This window comes from Botrytis cinerea, chromosome 9 (genome assembly GCF_000143535.2).
Source record: "Botrytis cinerea B05.10 chromosome 9, complete sequence".
Classification (NCBI taxonomy): Eukaryota; Fungi; Ascomycota; class Leotiomycetes; order Helotiales; family Sclerotiniaceae; genus Botrytis; species Botrytis cinerea.
This window is the reverse complement of record NC_037318.1, coordinates 2,262,741-2,280,034: the sequence shown is the minus strand read 5'-3', so window position 1 is coordinate 2,280,034 and position 17,294 is coordinate 2,262,741. Positions and strand designations below refer to the sequence as shown.

The window sequence follows — 17,294 nt, the reverse complement described above, 5'->3', positions numbered from 1 at the left end:
TACTCCACACCACTCATTCTCATGTCTTTATTTGATAAAACGGTATTCGTGAAGCTCTTAGTCCAAGTAAAAGTCCATGAGTCATCACCTCACCTGTCTCAAGTGATGTACACAGTTGTATCTCTCCAAGTGAACAACTAATGTCAAAGAAAGTGTCTAATTAGAGTATATCGCATTAATCTATGGCTGAACTGTCTCCATTTGATATTTATACACTGCAGAAAGTTGATGATAGCATCAGCATGTGAATTTGATCTTTTCAATGTTGAAATATCTGGAACTGAGGCAACCCGACGATATTAGCTATCAGACACAGCCTAGACTTGCAAGTACAACTTTAAAATACAATGTCGATTCTCTATTAAGATAATCCTAAACCCAAAACCACCCGTTCCTATAGACTAAGCCGCCATACACTAGTCGAAACCCTGTTGTTGAAGGAGACTAAATTGTCAACTTGGCACCTATCACCTGTTAAATGCGTACTATTCAAGCTCCTTCTATATTCGCTTTTTGTACCAAACATGTCTACATAACAGTCTAACTAGCTTCGAAAACGTGATTCCATGACGTTAGGCTGTATTTTTGACACTTAGAAGTCACAGAGACTCGACCACAGTAACAAAACAAGAAATCAACTTTTTTTCTATTTGGAGAGTCTCCAATAAGACTACCCGACGATACTACCTACTGTTCAAAATTCAGAAGAAAGATACATTTAGATTTTCTCTGGTTAACAATGAAAGAGCAAAGACATGCAGGCTCCTTTGTATACTTTACATACATATTATTTTTCCTACCAACTTCATCCCTTCTTTACTTCTAACATTCGTCCACAAGAGTTCTTTGATGCTATACTGAACAATTCGCTGGAACTTTACTATCATCTCAGATCCTCTCAGGATTTTGGGTCAATCCTCTCATGGTGCCACCACGATAGTGTTTGTAATCATACGGACACGACGGGAAGTCCAAGAAGGCTCCTCGTCACCCTTCCAACCTTCCAACTTCCAACATCAAATCTAATCCAGAAAATCTTGCAAGTCAAACAAACAAATCCTCACCGATAAAAAATAATTCGACCCAAATTATCAACCATTTCTGCCCTGTCCATCCTGTTCTATTTTGTGCTTTCGCATGGCCTCCGCACCGGTATCAAATATGCTAGAAGCCAGTTGCACTTCTTGCATGCACCCCAAAGATTAGAGCGTTCGTTCTCACAGCTTCTCTACATTATTTAGATTCCGCTCGCCGTGAAACCCCAGTCTTCATACATATTTTCTATACAAGATGAATTCGGATCAACTATGGATCCACGGAATTCATAGAAACCACTACGCAACGGTTGCTTTCGAACAATACACTATCTGTGCCAGCTAACGTGATCTTCTCTAACTAATTCGACCTTAATTTGATCAGATCCAACTTCTGGCACATGTATTCCGATGCTTGCTTCACTTGCTAGATTTGTCAGTAAAGTCATCGCTAATATTCGTCTTCCAAGCTTCTTTGCCTCCTATTTTTTCCCTCGCAACTTAACGCTCGCATTGTTTCCAGTCAATTTTCAGCGCAGGATTCACCAGTTTAATAAACAAATAAGCTCTATAGACTCAGTGAAGCCTTTCACTATACTTTAAAACAATGGCAAGAACTTCCTGAACCTTCCGCAAAGAGTTAGTGGCAGAGATACTAGTAGATATCTTCAGGTCTTACCACGACCAAGTAGTCCAGTCTCTCGTCTATCTCAAGTCCCAAATTTTAATGTGGCCCAGTTCGCTCGTTGAAGTAATTGACTCCCTTGTCCTTGAACGAATATGTCGTCCTATGCATCACGTCTACTTGATTCGTATCCGCAGCTCGCCATTACTCTGCTAGTAACTGACCCATGAGCCACCTCCCATATTCTGAGCTAAGAGCAAGCTGGTCGTAGGTAGGAGACTGAGAAGCCAGACCGAGCGCGAAAAAAGCTGGATAGAACAGAAATAGCATAGGCGAATCAGAGGGCAGCTGAGGGGAAGTAGGTTTCTATAGTTTTTTCCCCATGTACTTCATTCAATTGGACACATATAGACGTGTCGCATGGTCAGTGTAGCACTAGCTATATATAGACTGAATCGATCAGGAATTGACTACTACTGCTATTCTGAGCTACCGACCGCAAAGAAAAATACACATTATCGATTCTCTTTTCCAGTCCAGAAAAGTCCAAGAAGAGCCAACTCTATCCTGATGATCCATCTTGATGACATACCTCCCTCAAAAGAGTCAAAGCCAATGATATCACCTTCGTCAGCAAATATATCTCTAATCAGCAACAATGACACACAGCAATTATTAACGAGCTTCATCACCTTCAAACCCAAGATTCCAAGCAAGATAAGAGATAACCGGACTGCAAACTCCAGTATCGTAAGACCTTTTGCCTTAAAGAGGTTATCACGTTTTCGCTATTTCTGCTCGGAAGGTCAAATGTATCGAGACTAGTCCTCTACACTAACATAACATTCTTGCTGAACTAGCCCTTCCGAAGCCACATTTCCAGACCATGGATGCACACACCGAGACCCCAATCACAGCGCGGTTATATCCAGATTTATCAACTCCAACACCATTTCACTACCAATAAGACTTTCCCGTCTGACAGCGTCGAATTCTACAGCCGAGTTCTGAACCTCGCAAGATTCCTGCAGACACATAATTTGACTGCAAATTCTCATTTCTTGCATTTTAAACTCTCGATGTCGCTGTCAAACCTTCAGATTCTTGGGAGTAGGTCCCATATTCTCAGCCATAGCACAATGATCTTACTCCCGTCATATTGAAGTTTTCCTGAACACCCTAGCACCCTCTTGTCACTGATGTTGGGTAAACTCTAGGACGGAAGTCTAGTTATCTAACTCCTATAGGTGATGTTTATATGACCAGAACGACCCTGGTGCACCTCCGTGCTCGAGAGTTTTTCAACCCTTTTACCACAGGTCTCACAAGTATTCCTTGGAGATCATCTTCCTCATTCCAACACTAGCACAACTGTTCTTGTTCACAATTTAACTTCCAAACCAACGGTGATCACTATAACCTTTTATGCTAAACTGCTTCTCATGTACAGCTCATGTTAAACGACATCACGTAATACAATAAACCATCCCTATCACAATCCAATTCACTATAAAATTATGGCAGACAAATCCATTCATGTCAAGTCGGCGACTTCGCCTTTCTGACCTAGGTATCTATCTATCTATTTCTTTCAGTAACGAGTTGTCAATCAATCAAACCAACTTAACTCACTGACGATATAGCCATTGTTCGAATCACTTGATTCCCATCTCTTCCTCCACCATCTCATGTACCCAACCCCGGGCATGCCTTCTGCATTTCCTCTTATGATGATGGTCAAAAGTTCACCGCCAAGACAAAGGACCCAAATCGGTCGATCATTGTCAAAGCTTTACATGTTTATAAAACTCCTCCGTCCTTCCACTCCCCATCCAGCCGTCACATTCGTTACTTGTGTCCGGCATCCACCCATTTCCATTACCCAACAATCCAACCGCCCACCTTCCTACCCGCTGCAATACAAGATTTTTCGGTGAAAGCAATTGATCCATCCCGTGCACATCATATTTCTTCTTATCATCCATTCCATCGTCAATATCGTCATCCATCAGAAACCTTAGAAATAAAGCAAAAACCCGGCATGCATTCTTCGCTCAAAACCAGCAGAAAAGGTGCGACAGAAACGTGATGATGTAAAGGGTATTGGCGCGAGATAAGGGGAAAAAGTTATTCTGTTAGGAATAAGTGGATCTATTTGTACAGAGTAATGTGCTGATAGTGCTGTGGTGGTGATGTTAGTGCTGAACAAATGGGGGTGCAAAAATCAAAAGTTCCTCTTTTATCATATCGAGCGACATAGGATCCCGTTGTCGCTAGGGGTAAATGTGACTATGGCAGAGGAACCATTCGATAATTGATGGATGAGCGAATTGACAGACAGATTCTGTGGATTCCACGCGATGTAAAAAAATATGATGGAACAAACAGATCAACGTAGGCCGAGGACAATACCCCTCTGTAATGACCACACGTCACAAAAAAAAAAAGAGAAATCATAAAAAAAAGAATGGGGAACACATTCGTTGAGCTCTATCAAAAATTCATGCGCCGGCCCTAGGAACGGACATTAAAAGTTGTAAAAGGACGCTTTTGACCGTTCAGAGATTCGATCAAGTTTGAATGGTCCCTGAGCTACCACCTGTTTGGCGCTTGACTTGCTCACGAGCCCAACGTGCGGTATCGATGGTTCTAGTTTGGAATTCTCTGTTTGACTTGGTCTCCTTGATCATTGACATGACCCAGTCAGCACGGTAGTACGAAGCATATTCTCCATTAGGGAAAGCATCGGCAAGATCACTAAGTCCGTTAGTACATGCGAGTTAACCAAAAGGAATGTAGTTTTGGGCACATACCCAATGACACCCATGGCTGATCTCATAAGAGCATCACTTCGGTGTTGATCGACCCAAATAGTGTTGAGAAGGCCAAAGATTGATTCAACATAAGGGCGTAGCTGGTCATCTACATTGTATTAGTCAAGTGATTCCATAGTGTAGACTCTATGGCTTACTCTTGTTATCCATCTTCATGGCACCAATGATGCCACCCCAAGCATCCATGATACCCTCTCTCAAAGAGATGACATAATCGAACATCTCATATGTTCCGTCAGGGCTAGCTTGAACGTTGGCAGCTTGCTGAAGAACTTGAGCAACAACAGACAAGTATGTCTCAAAGTGACCACCAATAGCACCTGCGATATCTCCAAAACATTGAAGGATGGCAGGCTTGAATTGGTTGGCGAGTGCTGTGCTCTGTTTATTTGTTAGATTTGCTATTACAATAAGATGATTGGGGGGTGGACGCCAGTCTACGAAAGGTGAGACTAATGAATTTTCAAAACATACCCTTAAATTGCTCAATAAATAGTTCATAAATGCGTCACAATATGGTTGGCATGGTGGGCCCATTGAGCGAGTAATATCACTAACGAGACCAATAGCCATGGAGCACAAACTTGGTTCTTCCTGGTTACCAAGAGCATTGTAAAGGAAGGGAGCAAAGTGTTCCATGTAATTGGCAAAACCTTCTTCGAGTGCATTGGCCAAACTGCTGACAGTGGCGAAAACTGCATCAGGCACAATCGATTTAGGTGTGGCTGCAGTGAGGATTTGAAGCAAGACAGTCATGATTCTGTCAGCTTGAGGACTGACCTCCTTCTCGAGACGTTGAATGATGGCCAACAAGACAGTGCACAAGCTGACTTGCATCTCCTCAAGAGTGATTCTATCTTCAACACTGACCACTTGAGATTGAAGAGGAAGAGTGTTTTCCAATCTCTTGATGATGACCTCGGAGAGTTGGCCAACAGATGGAAGACTGTCATTTGCAGCATTCATAACGAAGGTGTTGAGAACTTCATATGCAGCGGTTCTCAAACCGTTGTCGGCGTCAGATCTCTCGGTAACTTGAAGAAGTCTGGAAATGCTCTCGTTGAAGTGAGGAGAGATAGGGTTCTCCTGGCATCCAATATCCCCGGAGAAGCGCTCAGCAAGGTTCATCAATGCCCAACAGCACGAACCTGCCATCTTAGGACTGCTGATAAGACCTTCGAACAAGGATGCAATCAATTTTGGTAAGTGGTTGGTTGGATCAATAGCCTCTGAGCAAGCTTCAGTGATACGACCGAGAGCATAAGCTGCTGAGTCTTTGACGTGAATAGATTTATCCTCCATCATGCTGATAATGACTGGAAGTGCTTGCTTGACGATTGGCTCCAGTGTCTTCTCATCCGGTCCTTCCATAATGGCACCAAAGGCAGAGACAGCAGCATCACGATCATGCCAATCCTCTCCACGAAGCTTTTGTTCAACGAAGCTCAGCACGGGTTGAATGATCAACCCACCAACGGCTTGTGCATAAAGTTGTAAACATTGGTATGCGGCACGGGAGATGTTGTATTCATCATCAGCGGCATCCTCGTCTTGCTTAGTCAAAAGCATCAAGAGAACAGGTACAACCTCATTAGTTGCAACTTTACTGAAATTGTAGAATGGACGCATCATAGAAACCTCTTCGACCTGTTTGTTTGTCAGTAACGCTCTTTACTAAATTTTAGGGTTGAAGTCTTACCTGAGCATTGTCGTCCTCAATGGCGATTTCCTCCTCGCACACTGTGCTCCAGAATTCAACGGCAAGCTTAGCTACATCTTCCTCTTCGCTCTTCATTCCCATGATTGTAAGTCCGAAGAGTGCCTTCTCCATGTAGAAGCGCATCAAGTCATAATACAATGACATAATTCTGTTCAGACATCCAAAAGCTCCTTGTTGTATCCTGGAGTCGGTTGCTTGTGTGGCCTCGCAGATAACCTGCATAATGTAATTTCGCTCGCCTTCATTCTTGAAGTTGCTATCCACAAACTCCAATGAATTGCCAAGAGCATCGATAGCTGCTAGTCGTACTTCCAAATTTGGTTCTTCCTTTCGGGCACCTTGGACGACTGCTGTTAAGATAGCATTGGAGTGTTGTACAAGACTCTGTCTCAATTCTGCATCTTGAGTTTCGCAAATGAATCCGAGAGTAGTCAAAGAAGCTTGCTTAAGATGATCGGTACCCTCTCCCACATTTCGCACTAAGGCGGGCATAAGCTCTGGCCATTGATCTCTAGGCAGTTCGATGGTTGCTATCGAGGATATAACTTGCGCAGCTGTTTGACCGGCTTGGTTGTTGTTTGAGGATAAAGCTTGAAGGGTCAAGTCCTTCACACGCTTCCTAGTATCTGGATCAACCTGAAGCCATTTATCTTGTAGTTCTCGCTGCAGAGCATATTCGCGGGCTGTGAAGGCGTTCTTGAGGGCGATACCAGCAGCAGCTCGAATGGAACCCTGCGATTCTTCATTTGCCAGCTGTTCTACGAGTGTGACAAGATATCCTGACTACATTGACGGAAGAAAAAGTCAGTAAAAAAGAATGTCATGGAAGCTCGTCGACAGTGCGGTCAAGGCTGTGTGGGGGAACTCACAAAGTTGGCTTCAGAAGCTTGGGTAAGCTGTTGTTCCGCAGCAATACGGGTAGCATTGTCTATTGATAGTTAATACCACAGGAGTAAAGGGTCTGTTCGCCTTTGAGACAAATCTGGTGAATAGAGGGGAAGTACTGACCTGCTGCCAAGGAATTGAGCAAGACAGAACCGACGTCCATCTTTGCGATATTCCCGAGTTTTAAAGGGGATTTGTAGATGTTCGTATTATTGTAGAAGAAGTGTCTCTATCTCTCTACAATACACCTGGTTATTTGATGTGCGACAAGGCGTTTGAAGAAATTCAACTGGGGGGGTTGTTGATCGCCGGTGGAATTTGCGGTTGCTGAAGAAAGTGATGTTTGACTTGGGTGTAATATTGGCAAGGCCGATTCTTTGCTAGATACCTAGACTCCAGAACTGTAGTCGCTGGAGCTCTCTAAAGAAGAAAGATTATAAATTTTGAAAGAGCTTAATAGCCTCTCGTTGGTCTTGTTTGTATTATTGAGTAAATGAATGTAAAGAATCAATAGTTCTTGTCAATAGAGAGAATTTTTTAAATGGTCTCTGGATTGTTTAGAAATTGATGTCCAAAGTCAACAAAGTCAAATTTCGTACTTGATCATTAATGGAGCGGTGTCCCCGCCATGAGAAGTATCATTGGCTCGTTTAGGTCTTTACTCAGCAACTCACGTGATTTGGTCAATCTCACATGGAAATCTCCGTGCGTGGATGAGAAACTCGCTGTTCAGTACAAATGCCACTGTACAAAACGTGGAACTCGCTCTACGCATTGAGATGGACATCTTTGATGTTAATCATCATTTTATCTATCAATTTCTTATCATTTCAAATTTCAAATGCACTTTTGGATCGCTTTTCCACATGATATATCCCCTCCATGAACCCCATCCAAAAGAAGGCGCGCTAAAAGCTACCCCTCATTTTTTACTACGAAAGCAGCTTTTAAGAGACCAAGAACAACGAAAAAGAATGCAATACCCAATTTATGCTTCGTTAACCTTGGCCTCCAAGACGCTCACTGCATCCGGTCCGCTCTTGGCTGCGGTGGTAGGTTTGGGAATTGCAAGGCCGCCGTTCTCTTGTTGTGAGTCATCAAAATCAACGTCACGGCTGGTGCTGACACCATTCTTACCCTTGAGGAGTAATGGTGTTGCGGGTCTGCTTGCCATGAACTGTAATGATGTTAGATATGTTGGAATCAAGTAAATAATGCTAGGTGACTCACGTTTGAAGCTGCACTCAAAAGAGCGATCAAAGACGATTGAACAACATCCTCATGAACTCCAACACCCCACACTTTCTGCCTAGAACCTGTAGCTGTACATTCAATATAAGACGCAGCCTTGACATTTGTACCAGCACCAACTGCATGCTCCTTGTAATCTGCTACCTCGAGATCAATACCCAAGCTCTTTAAAGCATTGGCCAAACTAGAAATGGGCCCATTTCCCAATCCTTTCAATTCGTGTTCCTTTCCGTCAATCGAAATGACACCTTCGAATCGACGCTTCAAATTCGTCGTGTCTTGTGTCTTACCTGGAGCGGGTGGCGCGGGTGAGGCACTTCTGTCGGTACTGATAGAGTAATCGACAAGGCTGAATTTTGGGTTGTGCTTGAGGTAGTAAGTTTGCTCGAACAAGTCTTGGATTTCGCGTGAAAGAAGCTCGCGACTAAGTTCGTCCGCGCGCTTTTGAACTACTTTGCTGAAAGCAACTTGTAATCCTCTTGGAAGATCAAGTTCAAGATTTCTTAAGATAATCCAAGCCGCTCCACCCTTACCACTCTGCGAATTGACACGAATGACAGCTTCGTAAGTACGTCCAATATCCTGAGGGTCGAGAGGAAGATATGGTACTTCCCAGCGGTTCTCGTCTCCGTGGTTTCCCTGCTTTCGGAGTTGGAAACCCTTCTTGATTGCGTCCTGGTGGGAGCCACTGAACGCACATACAACCAAGGAACCACCGTAAGGTGCTCTTGGGTGAACTGGAATCTTGTTGCTAATTTCCACGACATCAATGACCCGTTCAAGATCCGAGAAATCAATGCCAGGGTTAATGCCTTGAGTGTAGAGGTTCAAAGCCAAAGTAACCAAATCCACATTTCCTGTTCTCTCTCCGTTTCCGAATAAACATCCCTCAACTCTGTCAGCACCAGCCATTTGTGCCAACTCTGCAGCTGCAACAGCACATCCTCGGTCATTGTGTGGATGTAAGCTGACGCAAATCTTTTCTCTCTCTGTAATATTTCTGCAGAAGTATTCGATCTGGTCCGCGTAGACATTTGGAGTTGACATTTCAACTGTGGCGGGGAGATTGAAAATGATTGGATTTTCTACTGTAGGACCCCATGCCTCCTTGACCGCCTCACACACCCGGATCGCATAGTCTGGGTTGGTATCCGAAAAGGTTTCCGGACTGAATTCGAAAGCCCACTCAGTACCGGCGTGTTCGGGATCATCCTTTGTAATGGATCGAGCATATTTTGCGCACTTGACTGCCAATGCCAAACCTTCTTCCTCGTTCAAGCCAAACACAATTCTCTGGAAGCATTCGCTGGTAGCAAGGTAAATATGTAAAATAGCTTTCTTGGCGCCCTTGAGGGAGTCCACGGTTCGCTTCATAAATTCTTCACGACATGGTGAGAGAACTTGGAGCCAGACGTCATCTGGTACGACACCGGGGGTTTCAACAAGGCGTCTGGTGAAATCGAAATCTGTTTGCGACGCCGATGGGAATGAAACTTCAATCTCCTTGTAACCAAGCTCTATCAACATCTTGAAGTATTTCCATTTTTGTTCACCATCCATAGGGTCGACTAAACTTTGGTTGCCATCTCGTAAATCTGTGCTGAGCCATCTTGGAGGTTTATCGATGGTTTTGGAAGGCCATTGTCTGTCCGCCAATTGAATGGGAGGAAATCTCTTGTATTTCGTTGAGGGATCTTGAAGCCTGTGAAGAATCCAAAAATCAGAATTGCATTCCGGACATTGAAGAGTTCACTGTAACTTGTCGGAAAGAATAACTTACATGGGCATTTTGACGAAATCGCGGGGCTATACTGATGGAGTAACCTTTACTTTCAAGAAGTTTCCGCTTTGCGATTGAAATTTGGTTTAATCCTGCAGATTTGAGAAGACAATGAGAGAGGCAATGTTGTGGAGATGGTTTGATACAGCGAATAAATTCAAAAAAGATAAATGGGTTTTTATAGAATTGTCAAAGTTAATGATTGAGTCACCAATCATAGAAATTATCAAGGCCAATTGAAAGTGACGCTATTTCGAATCAATTTTGTTAAGCCGATTGCGGGGAGGGGAACTTCTGAGAGTCAGCCAATCAATTCTAGGCCCAAAATTATACCTAGATTTAGCCGTTGCTCTTTGTTATTTTCAGACCCAGTGTTGCACGGAAAGTCGCGGTTCTTGATTCGGCATCTTCATTATATTGTAACGTAATTTATAATTTATTATGTTATACTATAGTAGTCAGCACGCAGCAGGTAAATACCGCTCTAGATGTAAATATTAAACAGTTTAAATAATTCAATTAATTCAAAAAGACAACTATCTCTAACCGACTACCTTTCTTATCCTATGGACGAGTAGTCCATTCCCTTAATATCAATTCTGGATATCCCAATGCAACGAACTCCCCGCTAATAGCGAATCCAGTCTTCCGTCTACCATCTCTCTCCTTTCTCTCATGCAATCATGATGTGATCTATATACAAAGTGCAGTCGTGGCCTGGTCCGGTAGTATAATACAAAGCTCTCTCCCATAAAAGTATTAATTATGTCCGAGAATCGAAGAAGAAAATAATTTTGACCATCCACTCATTCTGCACCACTCGATTTGCCATCTCTTGGGTTCTGTAATCCCTTCCTGGATTGCTCTTATTGGCATCTTTGAAACGTATGTGGGAATGCGACCCTAAGTATCATTCTCCGAATTACCAAGTGAAACTTTCCTCGATAAAATCCACAACCCCATGCTCTTGAACTTCTCTCACTGCTTCTCTGATGCTGTCTTGCAATGCTCCTGGTCCACAAACGGTGACGCACATGGCACCCACTTGTTCCCTAACCTCAGTCTGTAACAACAGATTGATATTAGGTCTACCAGGCAACATTTGGACGGTCGCACTCGGAGAATGAATCTCCTTTGGGTTCTTAGGTTTCGTGACAAACAACTTGATGGTGAGGATGTCGCGACGACCCTGCATGCGTAGGATTTCGTCCATCCAAGGTCGTACCCATTCAAGATGTTCGACATCACGGATGATCCAAACGAGTAGGACCTTTTTGGTGGCGATGGTACCATCGTTGTATCCTTGGATAAGGTGTTGAACGTAAGGAATCTGATGGGTGATTCCGGATGATCCGGCGAAGAGGACCGCGTGGCCATAAGAATCGAGAGAGTGGTGTCCGGCATAGGGTCCTTCGAATGCAGCTTTGAGTCTCAGAACACGTGGACTGGCGACTTTAGCAGCATCGAAGAGACGACGGGTCAAACCAGTTTGCGCGTGGATGACAAAACTGATATCGGTTGTTTGTTCTTCGGAAACCATTCTCTTTTCGTTGAGTGGGAGTTCGGGAGAGAACTTCGGGCGGTGGGCAACCCAAGCGATCGAGAAGGGATGCGACTCCCAGAAGTTGAGTTTGGCGAAACGAAGATAGGCGTGAGATCCAGGCTTGACATCGAGCTTCTTAGGTAGGTGCATGGTGACACGGCAAGCATCTCCGGGCATGGCTTCGATGGAGGCGGTAGTCCAGCCTTTGGTGCTGTAGTTGCACCAGATAAGACGAGCCATTCTGAATACGCGATCAGCAACCCAGAGGAAGGCGACGGCGCGGATGTAAGGTTTCTGGGGAAGACCCGGGATGTCGCAATGAATCCAAACACCGGCGATGGCTACGGCAGCGAAGATGATGTGAAGATTGAGGAAGGTTTCGTAAAAGGCGTGACGAATTGGAGATGGGGATGTGAGGAGAATGAGGACAAAGGAAGCAGTCCCCATCATTCCATAAGAACAGAATGGATCGTGCATAAGCTTATCCCAAACACCAGAGAACCCGCTGTCTGCGTGTTGCACATATGCCCAACATGACGTATGTACAAGAGCCTCCAAGACAACTATCCTTCCCATCCATCGATGCAATAAGTTGTAGGTATCAAAACTGATTTGAAGCCATCCGATGAGGGGGTTGTTGCGTCCGGCAAGAATGATGAGCGCGATCATGTTACACACAGCGAGAACACCAGATCTTCCTCGTAGCTCAGCTACGATAGAGAACTGGTTCTCTCTGCTGTAATCGAGAACAAGGGTATAAGCGACGTTCATTGAAAGGTACAGGATCAAAAGTAGTGCATGCCATCTTGATGGGAGGGTTCCCATGTTGACAGCCGACGACAACTTGAATTCTCTGTTGTGACGCTTATTCCATAGCGGCGCATACAACAAATGCTTCTTGACCTTCCACCAACTCGATCGATTTTCCTGGAAATATCGTTGCTGATTCGCGTTGCTATTCATCCCTGTCATGTGTCGCAAATGTGACGTTGCTCGATGCATCATTCTAAAGACAAGGATGATCAAAGCCATTATTCCCAGACACCACCACAAAACGTCTCGTAACAGGTTATTGACGTCTTGGTTTACTCCATTCAGATCGGTGGCGTACATTCCTATAGTGTTACTTGGTGTTGCAGCTGCTTCTGTTGTGGTTGCATGTTGTAAACTCGTGGTGGTCGCTTCAGCTGCGGCTCTGCGCAAAAGATCGAGGGACTCCATCTCGATATACTTTATTTTTTTTTTGTTTTGGTGTATGTGAAACGAATGTAAAAGATGTCTTTATTGCTGGATTGAAACAATGCAGAAGCCCTTCTATGTAAGTCTATATGGAGGCTGTTGGTTGGTAAGTAAATCGGGTTGGTATATGGTCGTTGGGTCTATGGGATTCGAGATTTCGATGTTTGAAGACCACATCGAGGTGGGAGAGGTCCTTACTTACGATAAAATTCGAGGTTTATTGTCCGACTGTTCTTCTGTTGTTGTATCGCTAATCTTGATTCTATTGTTCTTGGTCTGGGAACAAAGCAATGCGATTTTCAATAAGGGACATGCTGCGAGGGTCAAAATGTCGCTTTGTTCTCGCATATAAAAAAAGAGTGATTCAGGATCCAAAATAGATATGACAGAAAGAATGAATGGCGGGATCTGGTCAATTGACTGATGGTGTGGAAGAATGAATGTGGATGGAGAATGATTGGCAAATCGAAGAATTAGTCTCCAGGACTTATGAAAGCAATGTCTCGAGATCAAAGCGAGCGTGAAAGAGTGAATAAAAATACGAATAAGAATAAAAGAGAACTTTGTTCAGGAAACGAAGATCTCTCTCGAGAAGGTAATAAGAATAAGACCAAGACGATCAAGACAAACAAAAGACTGCGGCGACACAGAGCTGATGTACGAACATTACTATTATGTATGTCAGAATGCGTGTGTGTATGTAGGTGCCAGGTATATTTTGGGCTTGGAGTCTTGGTATGCGCTGCGGGGATCCCTTTTTTCGAATGCGCTGGGTGGGTCGACCATAACCAGTCTAGGTCGAGACAGGAGGCCAATTTGAGATGTTGGTACCGATGGTGGAATTTCTACCGTGGAAGGGTGGATGGGAGGGTGGAGACTGTCTGTCTATTGAGCGCGAAAGTTATGAAGAATGAATCAGATAAATTGCAGCCAATATAAACTTCCGTCCAAATAGGAAACGAAGCCTCGCCGTAAGTCATATGGAGTCAGTGTCGCGGCAGGGTTCATCAGCATGTGTGTGTGAATAGCTTCGAGTTTCGAAACGAGCAGCCCTGCTGTCGTCGTGTGGAGCGGAACGATAAGGAAGAGCAGAGATGGAATTCAACCCTCTCCGTCAACGAAGACGGGGGGAGTGGCGAGTGGTGAGTGGTGAGTGGTGAGTGGTGAGTGTCTGAAGAGGAGTGTGAATGAAGAATGTGCTGGTACGTGAAAGGGAGGGAAGGGATCACGACGAGAGACCGAGAATAAAAAAGTAACATAAACGGTGGATACGGATGCGGATGCGGATGCGGCTATACGAATATGCGAATGCACAACACCAATACCAATACCAATGCCAATGCCAATATCAATCTCAATCTCAATCTCAATCTCAATATTACCATTACTATTACCAAGATCTTCCTTCTCCTGGCATCGTGTCGTATCGATCTTCCTATATTACTCTGTGTAAAAATTCTACCGATTAATCTCGTTCCTCAGTCCTTGACACGCCAAAACTGCCAAAGGAATGGGAAAAGAGTGGTCCATTCACAGCCAATCCCTGGCCCACCATCCACCTGCCATCGTCGCTTTCAGCCATCGCACAGCATTTGCGATACGAAATGAGATAGCCGCAGCGTGTCATGCCAGTGGAATCCATCATGGCGTTGAAAATAGTCTTGGGCAGTTCGGAATGGGACCGAATCTGGGCCTGTCATTTAATGAATATAAGCATTATCTCTCTCGTGGTTTGAGAGTGGAGACTGATAAAGTTGCTCGGATATGCAGATGGACAAGGAGGAGGAAGAAAACGAGAAAAAGAAGAACGTTTGGATGCTTGGATCTCCGGTTGATTGTGGCTGATGACAAAGTCCAGGAACCATTGGATAACAGAACAGCACGGCGCGAGGATGCGAAGTGACTAAGGTAGAGAACGGTGCCATAACCGACAGCACAGCCAGTTACGACGGTCCAATGTTTTGAAACCAAGATGCACCATTGTCCGTGATCCACTCAGGGGTTTCTGTCAGGGGTAAAGCAGGAGAAAGGATGCATGGAGATGGGATGGTCTGGTCAGATTTACATCGTTTATATCATTTGTATCATCCATATCACGATAGCCCAGTCGCTGAGAGAGCCCCCCACGGAGATTTCGCCGTTGTCAGAGAACACCAGGAAGAGACGAAATATAAGATGAAAGTCCAAGACGAAACACTTCCAGGGGGGCAGATTGAAAGACGTCAAAGCTTGAAGTAGATGTATACCACCGATAGGATGGCCGCTGGTTATCATCGATGCATGCTTGAACGCCCTCTCCCTTGTTCCGTGGGACCAACCAGTCTCTACGTCTGTGAGTCCTTTCGTCCGTGGCGAGCTATTAGCAGCCGTTGGACAAAGTGTTCGAAGCTTCCATGATGAAATTCGCAATTCGGTTCGTAGTCGAGGCAGGATGCTTTGAATACGCCATCCACTTTAGTTAACGCTCGCTCGGGTGTTCGTCAAATGTCGTTCTGCATAGCATAGAGCGTTCAGGTCGTCATGGCTGTCATCAACTGGAAACTAGTTCATGCACCATCGAATCATCACAGTCAAAACGATCATGTCAGTCAGATCAAGCCTTCCGAGAACAGTGAAGTGGCCGAGCCTGCATTGAATCACTCCTTGCTGGCGACGGAGCACGGCAAGAATCCTTGACTACATATATTCTATTGGATCTTCCTTTTGAATTGAAGCTCGGTGCATGTAAGGGTAGAGTAGTATCGCAGTAAGATCCTTAACTTTTATTTTTTTCCGATGGATCCCCCAAGGAGATGCTTGATGGAACCCTCGCGCAAACGACCGTGAGAACTGTAAAAGAAACCCTTTGTATCTATCATTCAACATGCAATATGATATAAAACCACCACTTCCCAATTCCGCAGCCGCCGACCGAAACCCGAGCACCCGAGTATCTCCAAGTATCTCAAAGTAGACACCAGGATGCGCCAAGCCTATCAACCAGAAACGTCCGTTAGTTTCGAAACCGCCCAAAGGAGCAAAGTGGAAATACAAGAATCAACGACCCATGAAATCTCACGGAATCTGGGTACTGCTTGATTAGAAGAGATGAAAAGGCGACCTGGGTACGAAACGCCGGGATTGATATCTCATGATTTTGGTGTTGAAAAATGTGAAAAAATCAGTACAGTTGCTTTTTGGTCAGATCATGATTCACCACATCATATACATAGACCTGAATCTTAACCTTTTCTGTTCCATTCATCAAGAAACGATGATGTACATGTAGGTGAAGCTTAATTTGGCTGATCGTTGAGTTTATTGGAATTGATCGTCCTCGTCTCGTGTGAACAATGAACATCCATCCTGTCGTGCCTGTCCCAAATCCATTTTTATTTTTTAAAGTTGAGATCTCACGTGTGCTTGCCTCTTGCTTAACTTCAGCCACTGATGACTGCACCTCCGCCTCATTTGTGGCTCGGGCTCATGGATAAACTCAGCTCCGATGTAAGGCCACAAGGCTCAAAACATTCCGATTTTCAGCGAGCCTTGAGAAATTCCAAGCTCGTGAGGTCACAATTGTAACTTATACCTTTCAAGCAATTGATTCTTCCTATACCAGTCAACATGGGATCTGGAGCTTCGAAACCTGAGGAACCTCCCAAGGCACAAGTATGGTCTAGGTAATTCTTCCCCATAATGTGCACATCTTCCATCCAGCAAGCTCTAATAGGACCCGACAGTGAAACACCGGTAAGGTTCTCGGAACAACTCATAGATTCTTTGCAATCAAGTTCTGAGGTAAGGCTCTCCCCCAGATCGGTAGATTGTAGAACGCCAATCTGACACACTTCAAAAGTCCGACTCTACTCGTGCCAAAACTCTCGAACTCCACATCCAAGCCCGCGTCGCCAGCGAGCTCAAGAAACTCCAAGAGCGCGCCAGCAAAGACTTCGAAGAATTAACCGCCAAACTCTCCACCGAGGAATCTGCGCCCCCATCTGAGGAGAAATCTGCAGGTGATAGCTTAAGAAAATTGGGCAGAGATGCGGTTCAGAAAGATGTGGAGGGCTTGAGGAAGAAGTTGGAACAGAGGAAGAAGGTACAGGAGTTAGATGAGGGGGTTGAGAATGCAAAGAGTGCAGTGGTAAATTGTTTGAGAGATAACGATAGGAGGCCGTTGGATTGCTACAAAGAGGTAGAGACTTTCAGACAAGAGGTTAGGAGGTTAGAGGGTAAATGGGTCGAGGGTATTGTTAGATAAGGGAAGTATGATCATATGGGGGGAGATGGGAAGGATGACGGATGGCAAATGTCGAATGAAGGGCGAGATGACGAAAAGATGTCAACGAAGGTGTCCAAGGGCCCACCGTGTATAGAATATGTGTAACAGAAATAATGCAT

At 44.5% G+C, this 17,294-nt stretch overlaps 4 protein-coding genes across 4 annotated transcripts; 1 reads left to right on the top strand and 3 right to left on the bottom strand.

Moving 5' to 3' along the window:
• Positions 1 to 3,031: 3,031 nt before the first annotated feature.
• On the bottom strand, positions 3,032 to 7,677 carry Bckap95. Its single transcript, XM_001553239.2, has 7 exons — positions 7,222 to 7,677; positions 7,083 to 7,141; positions 6,193 to 6,996; positions 4,968 to 6,140; positions 4,631 to 4,874; positions 4,473 to 4,581; positions 3,032 to 4,416 (listed from the first exon to the last, which is right to left on the bottom strand). The coding sequence occupies exons 1-7, from the start codon at positions 7,259 to 7,261 to the stop codon at positions 4,230 to 4,232; spliced, it is 2,616 nt and encodes an 871-aa protein (XP_001553289.1). The 5' UTR covers positions 7,262 to 7,677; the 3' UTR covers positions 3,032 to 4,229.
• Positions 7,678 to 7,740: 63 nt separating this feature from the next.
• On the bottom strand, positions 7,741 to 10,517 carry BCIN_09g06410 (hypothetical protein). Its single transcript, XM_001553240.2, has 3 exons — positions 10,130 to 10,517; positions 8,329 to 10,051; positions 7,741 to 8,275 (listed from the first exon to the last, which is right to left on the bottom strand). Exons 1-3 carry the CDS (start codon positions 10,135 to 10,137, stop codon positions 8,087 to 8,089), a joined length of 1,920 nt encoding a protein of 639 aa, XP_001553290.1. The 5' UTR covers positions 10,138 to 10,517; the 3' UTR covers positions 7,741 to 8,086.
• Positions 10,518 to 10,627: 110 nt separating this feature from the next.
• Positions 10,628 to 14,255, bottom strand: BcfreB. Its single transcript, XM_024695296.1, has 2 exons — positions 13,114 to 14,255; positions 10,628 to 13,007 (listed from the first exon to the last, which is right to left on the bottom strand). Exon 2 carries the CDS (start codon positions 12,891 to 12,893, stop codon positions 11,052 to 11,054), a length of 1,842 nt encoding a protein of 613 aa, XP_024551090.1. The 5' UTR covers positions 12,894 to 13,007; positions 13,114 to 14,255; the 3' UTR covers positions 10,628 to 11,051.
• Positions 14,256 to 16,409: 2,154 nt separating this feature from the next.
• On the top strand, positions 16,410 to 17,282 carry BCIN_09g06390 (hypothetical protein). Its single transcript, XM_001553245.2, has 3 exons — positions 16,410 to 16,573; positions 16,634 to 16,691; positions 16,750 to 17,282. Exons 1-3 carry the CDS (start codon positions 16,518 to 16,520, stop codon positions 17,152 to 17,154), a joined length of 519 nt encoding a protein of 172 aa, XP_001553295.1. The 5' UTR covers positions 16,410 to 16,517; the 3' UTR covers positions 17,155 to 17,282.
• Positions 17,283 to 17,294: the final 12 nt, after the last annotated feature.

Bases quoted from the DNA above. Each gene is read 5' to 3' on its own strand.
- Bckap95 (XM_001553239.2), bottom strand. From the start codon at position 7,261: ATGGACGTCGGTTCTGTCTTGCTCAATTCCTTGGCAGCAG. The intron at 7,142-7,221 runs GTCAGTACTTCC...AACTATCAATAG, and splicing joins GCTCAATTCCTTGGCAGCAG to ACAATGCTACCCGTATTGCT. The intron at 4,417-4,472 runs GTATGTGCCCAA...TAACGGACTTAG, and splicing joins TCAGCCATGGGTGTCATTGG to TGATCTTGCCGATGCTTTCC.
- BCIN_09g06410 (XM_001553240.2), bottom strand. The intron at 8,276-8,328 runs GTGAGTCACCTA...ACATCATTACAG, and splicing joins TTTTGAGTGCAGCTTCAAAC to TTCATGGCAAGCAGACCCGC.
- BcfreB (XM_024695296.1), bottom strand. From the start codon at position 12,893: ATGGAGTCCCTCGATCTTTTGCGCAGAGCCGCAGCTGAAGCGACCACC.
- BCIN_09g06390 (XM_001553245.2), top strand. From the start codon at position 16,518: ATGGGATCTGGAGCTTCGAAACCTGAGGAACCTCCCAAGGCACAAGTA. The intron at 16,574-16,633 runs GTAATTCTTCCC...AGGACCCGACAG, and splicing joins AAGGCACAAGTATGGTCTAG to TGAAACACCGGTAAGGTTCT. The intron at 16,692-16,749 runs GTAAGGCTCTCC...ACACTTCAAAAG, and splicing joins CTTTGCAATCAAGTTCTGAG to TCCGACTCTACTCGTGCCAA.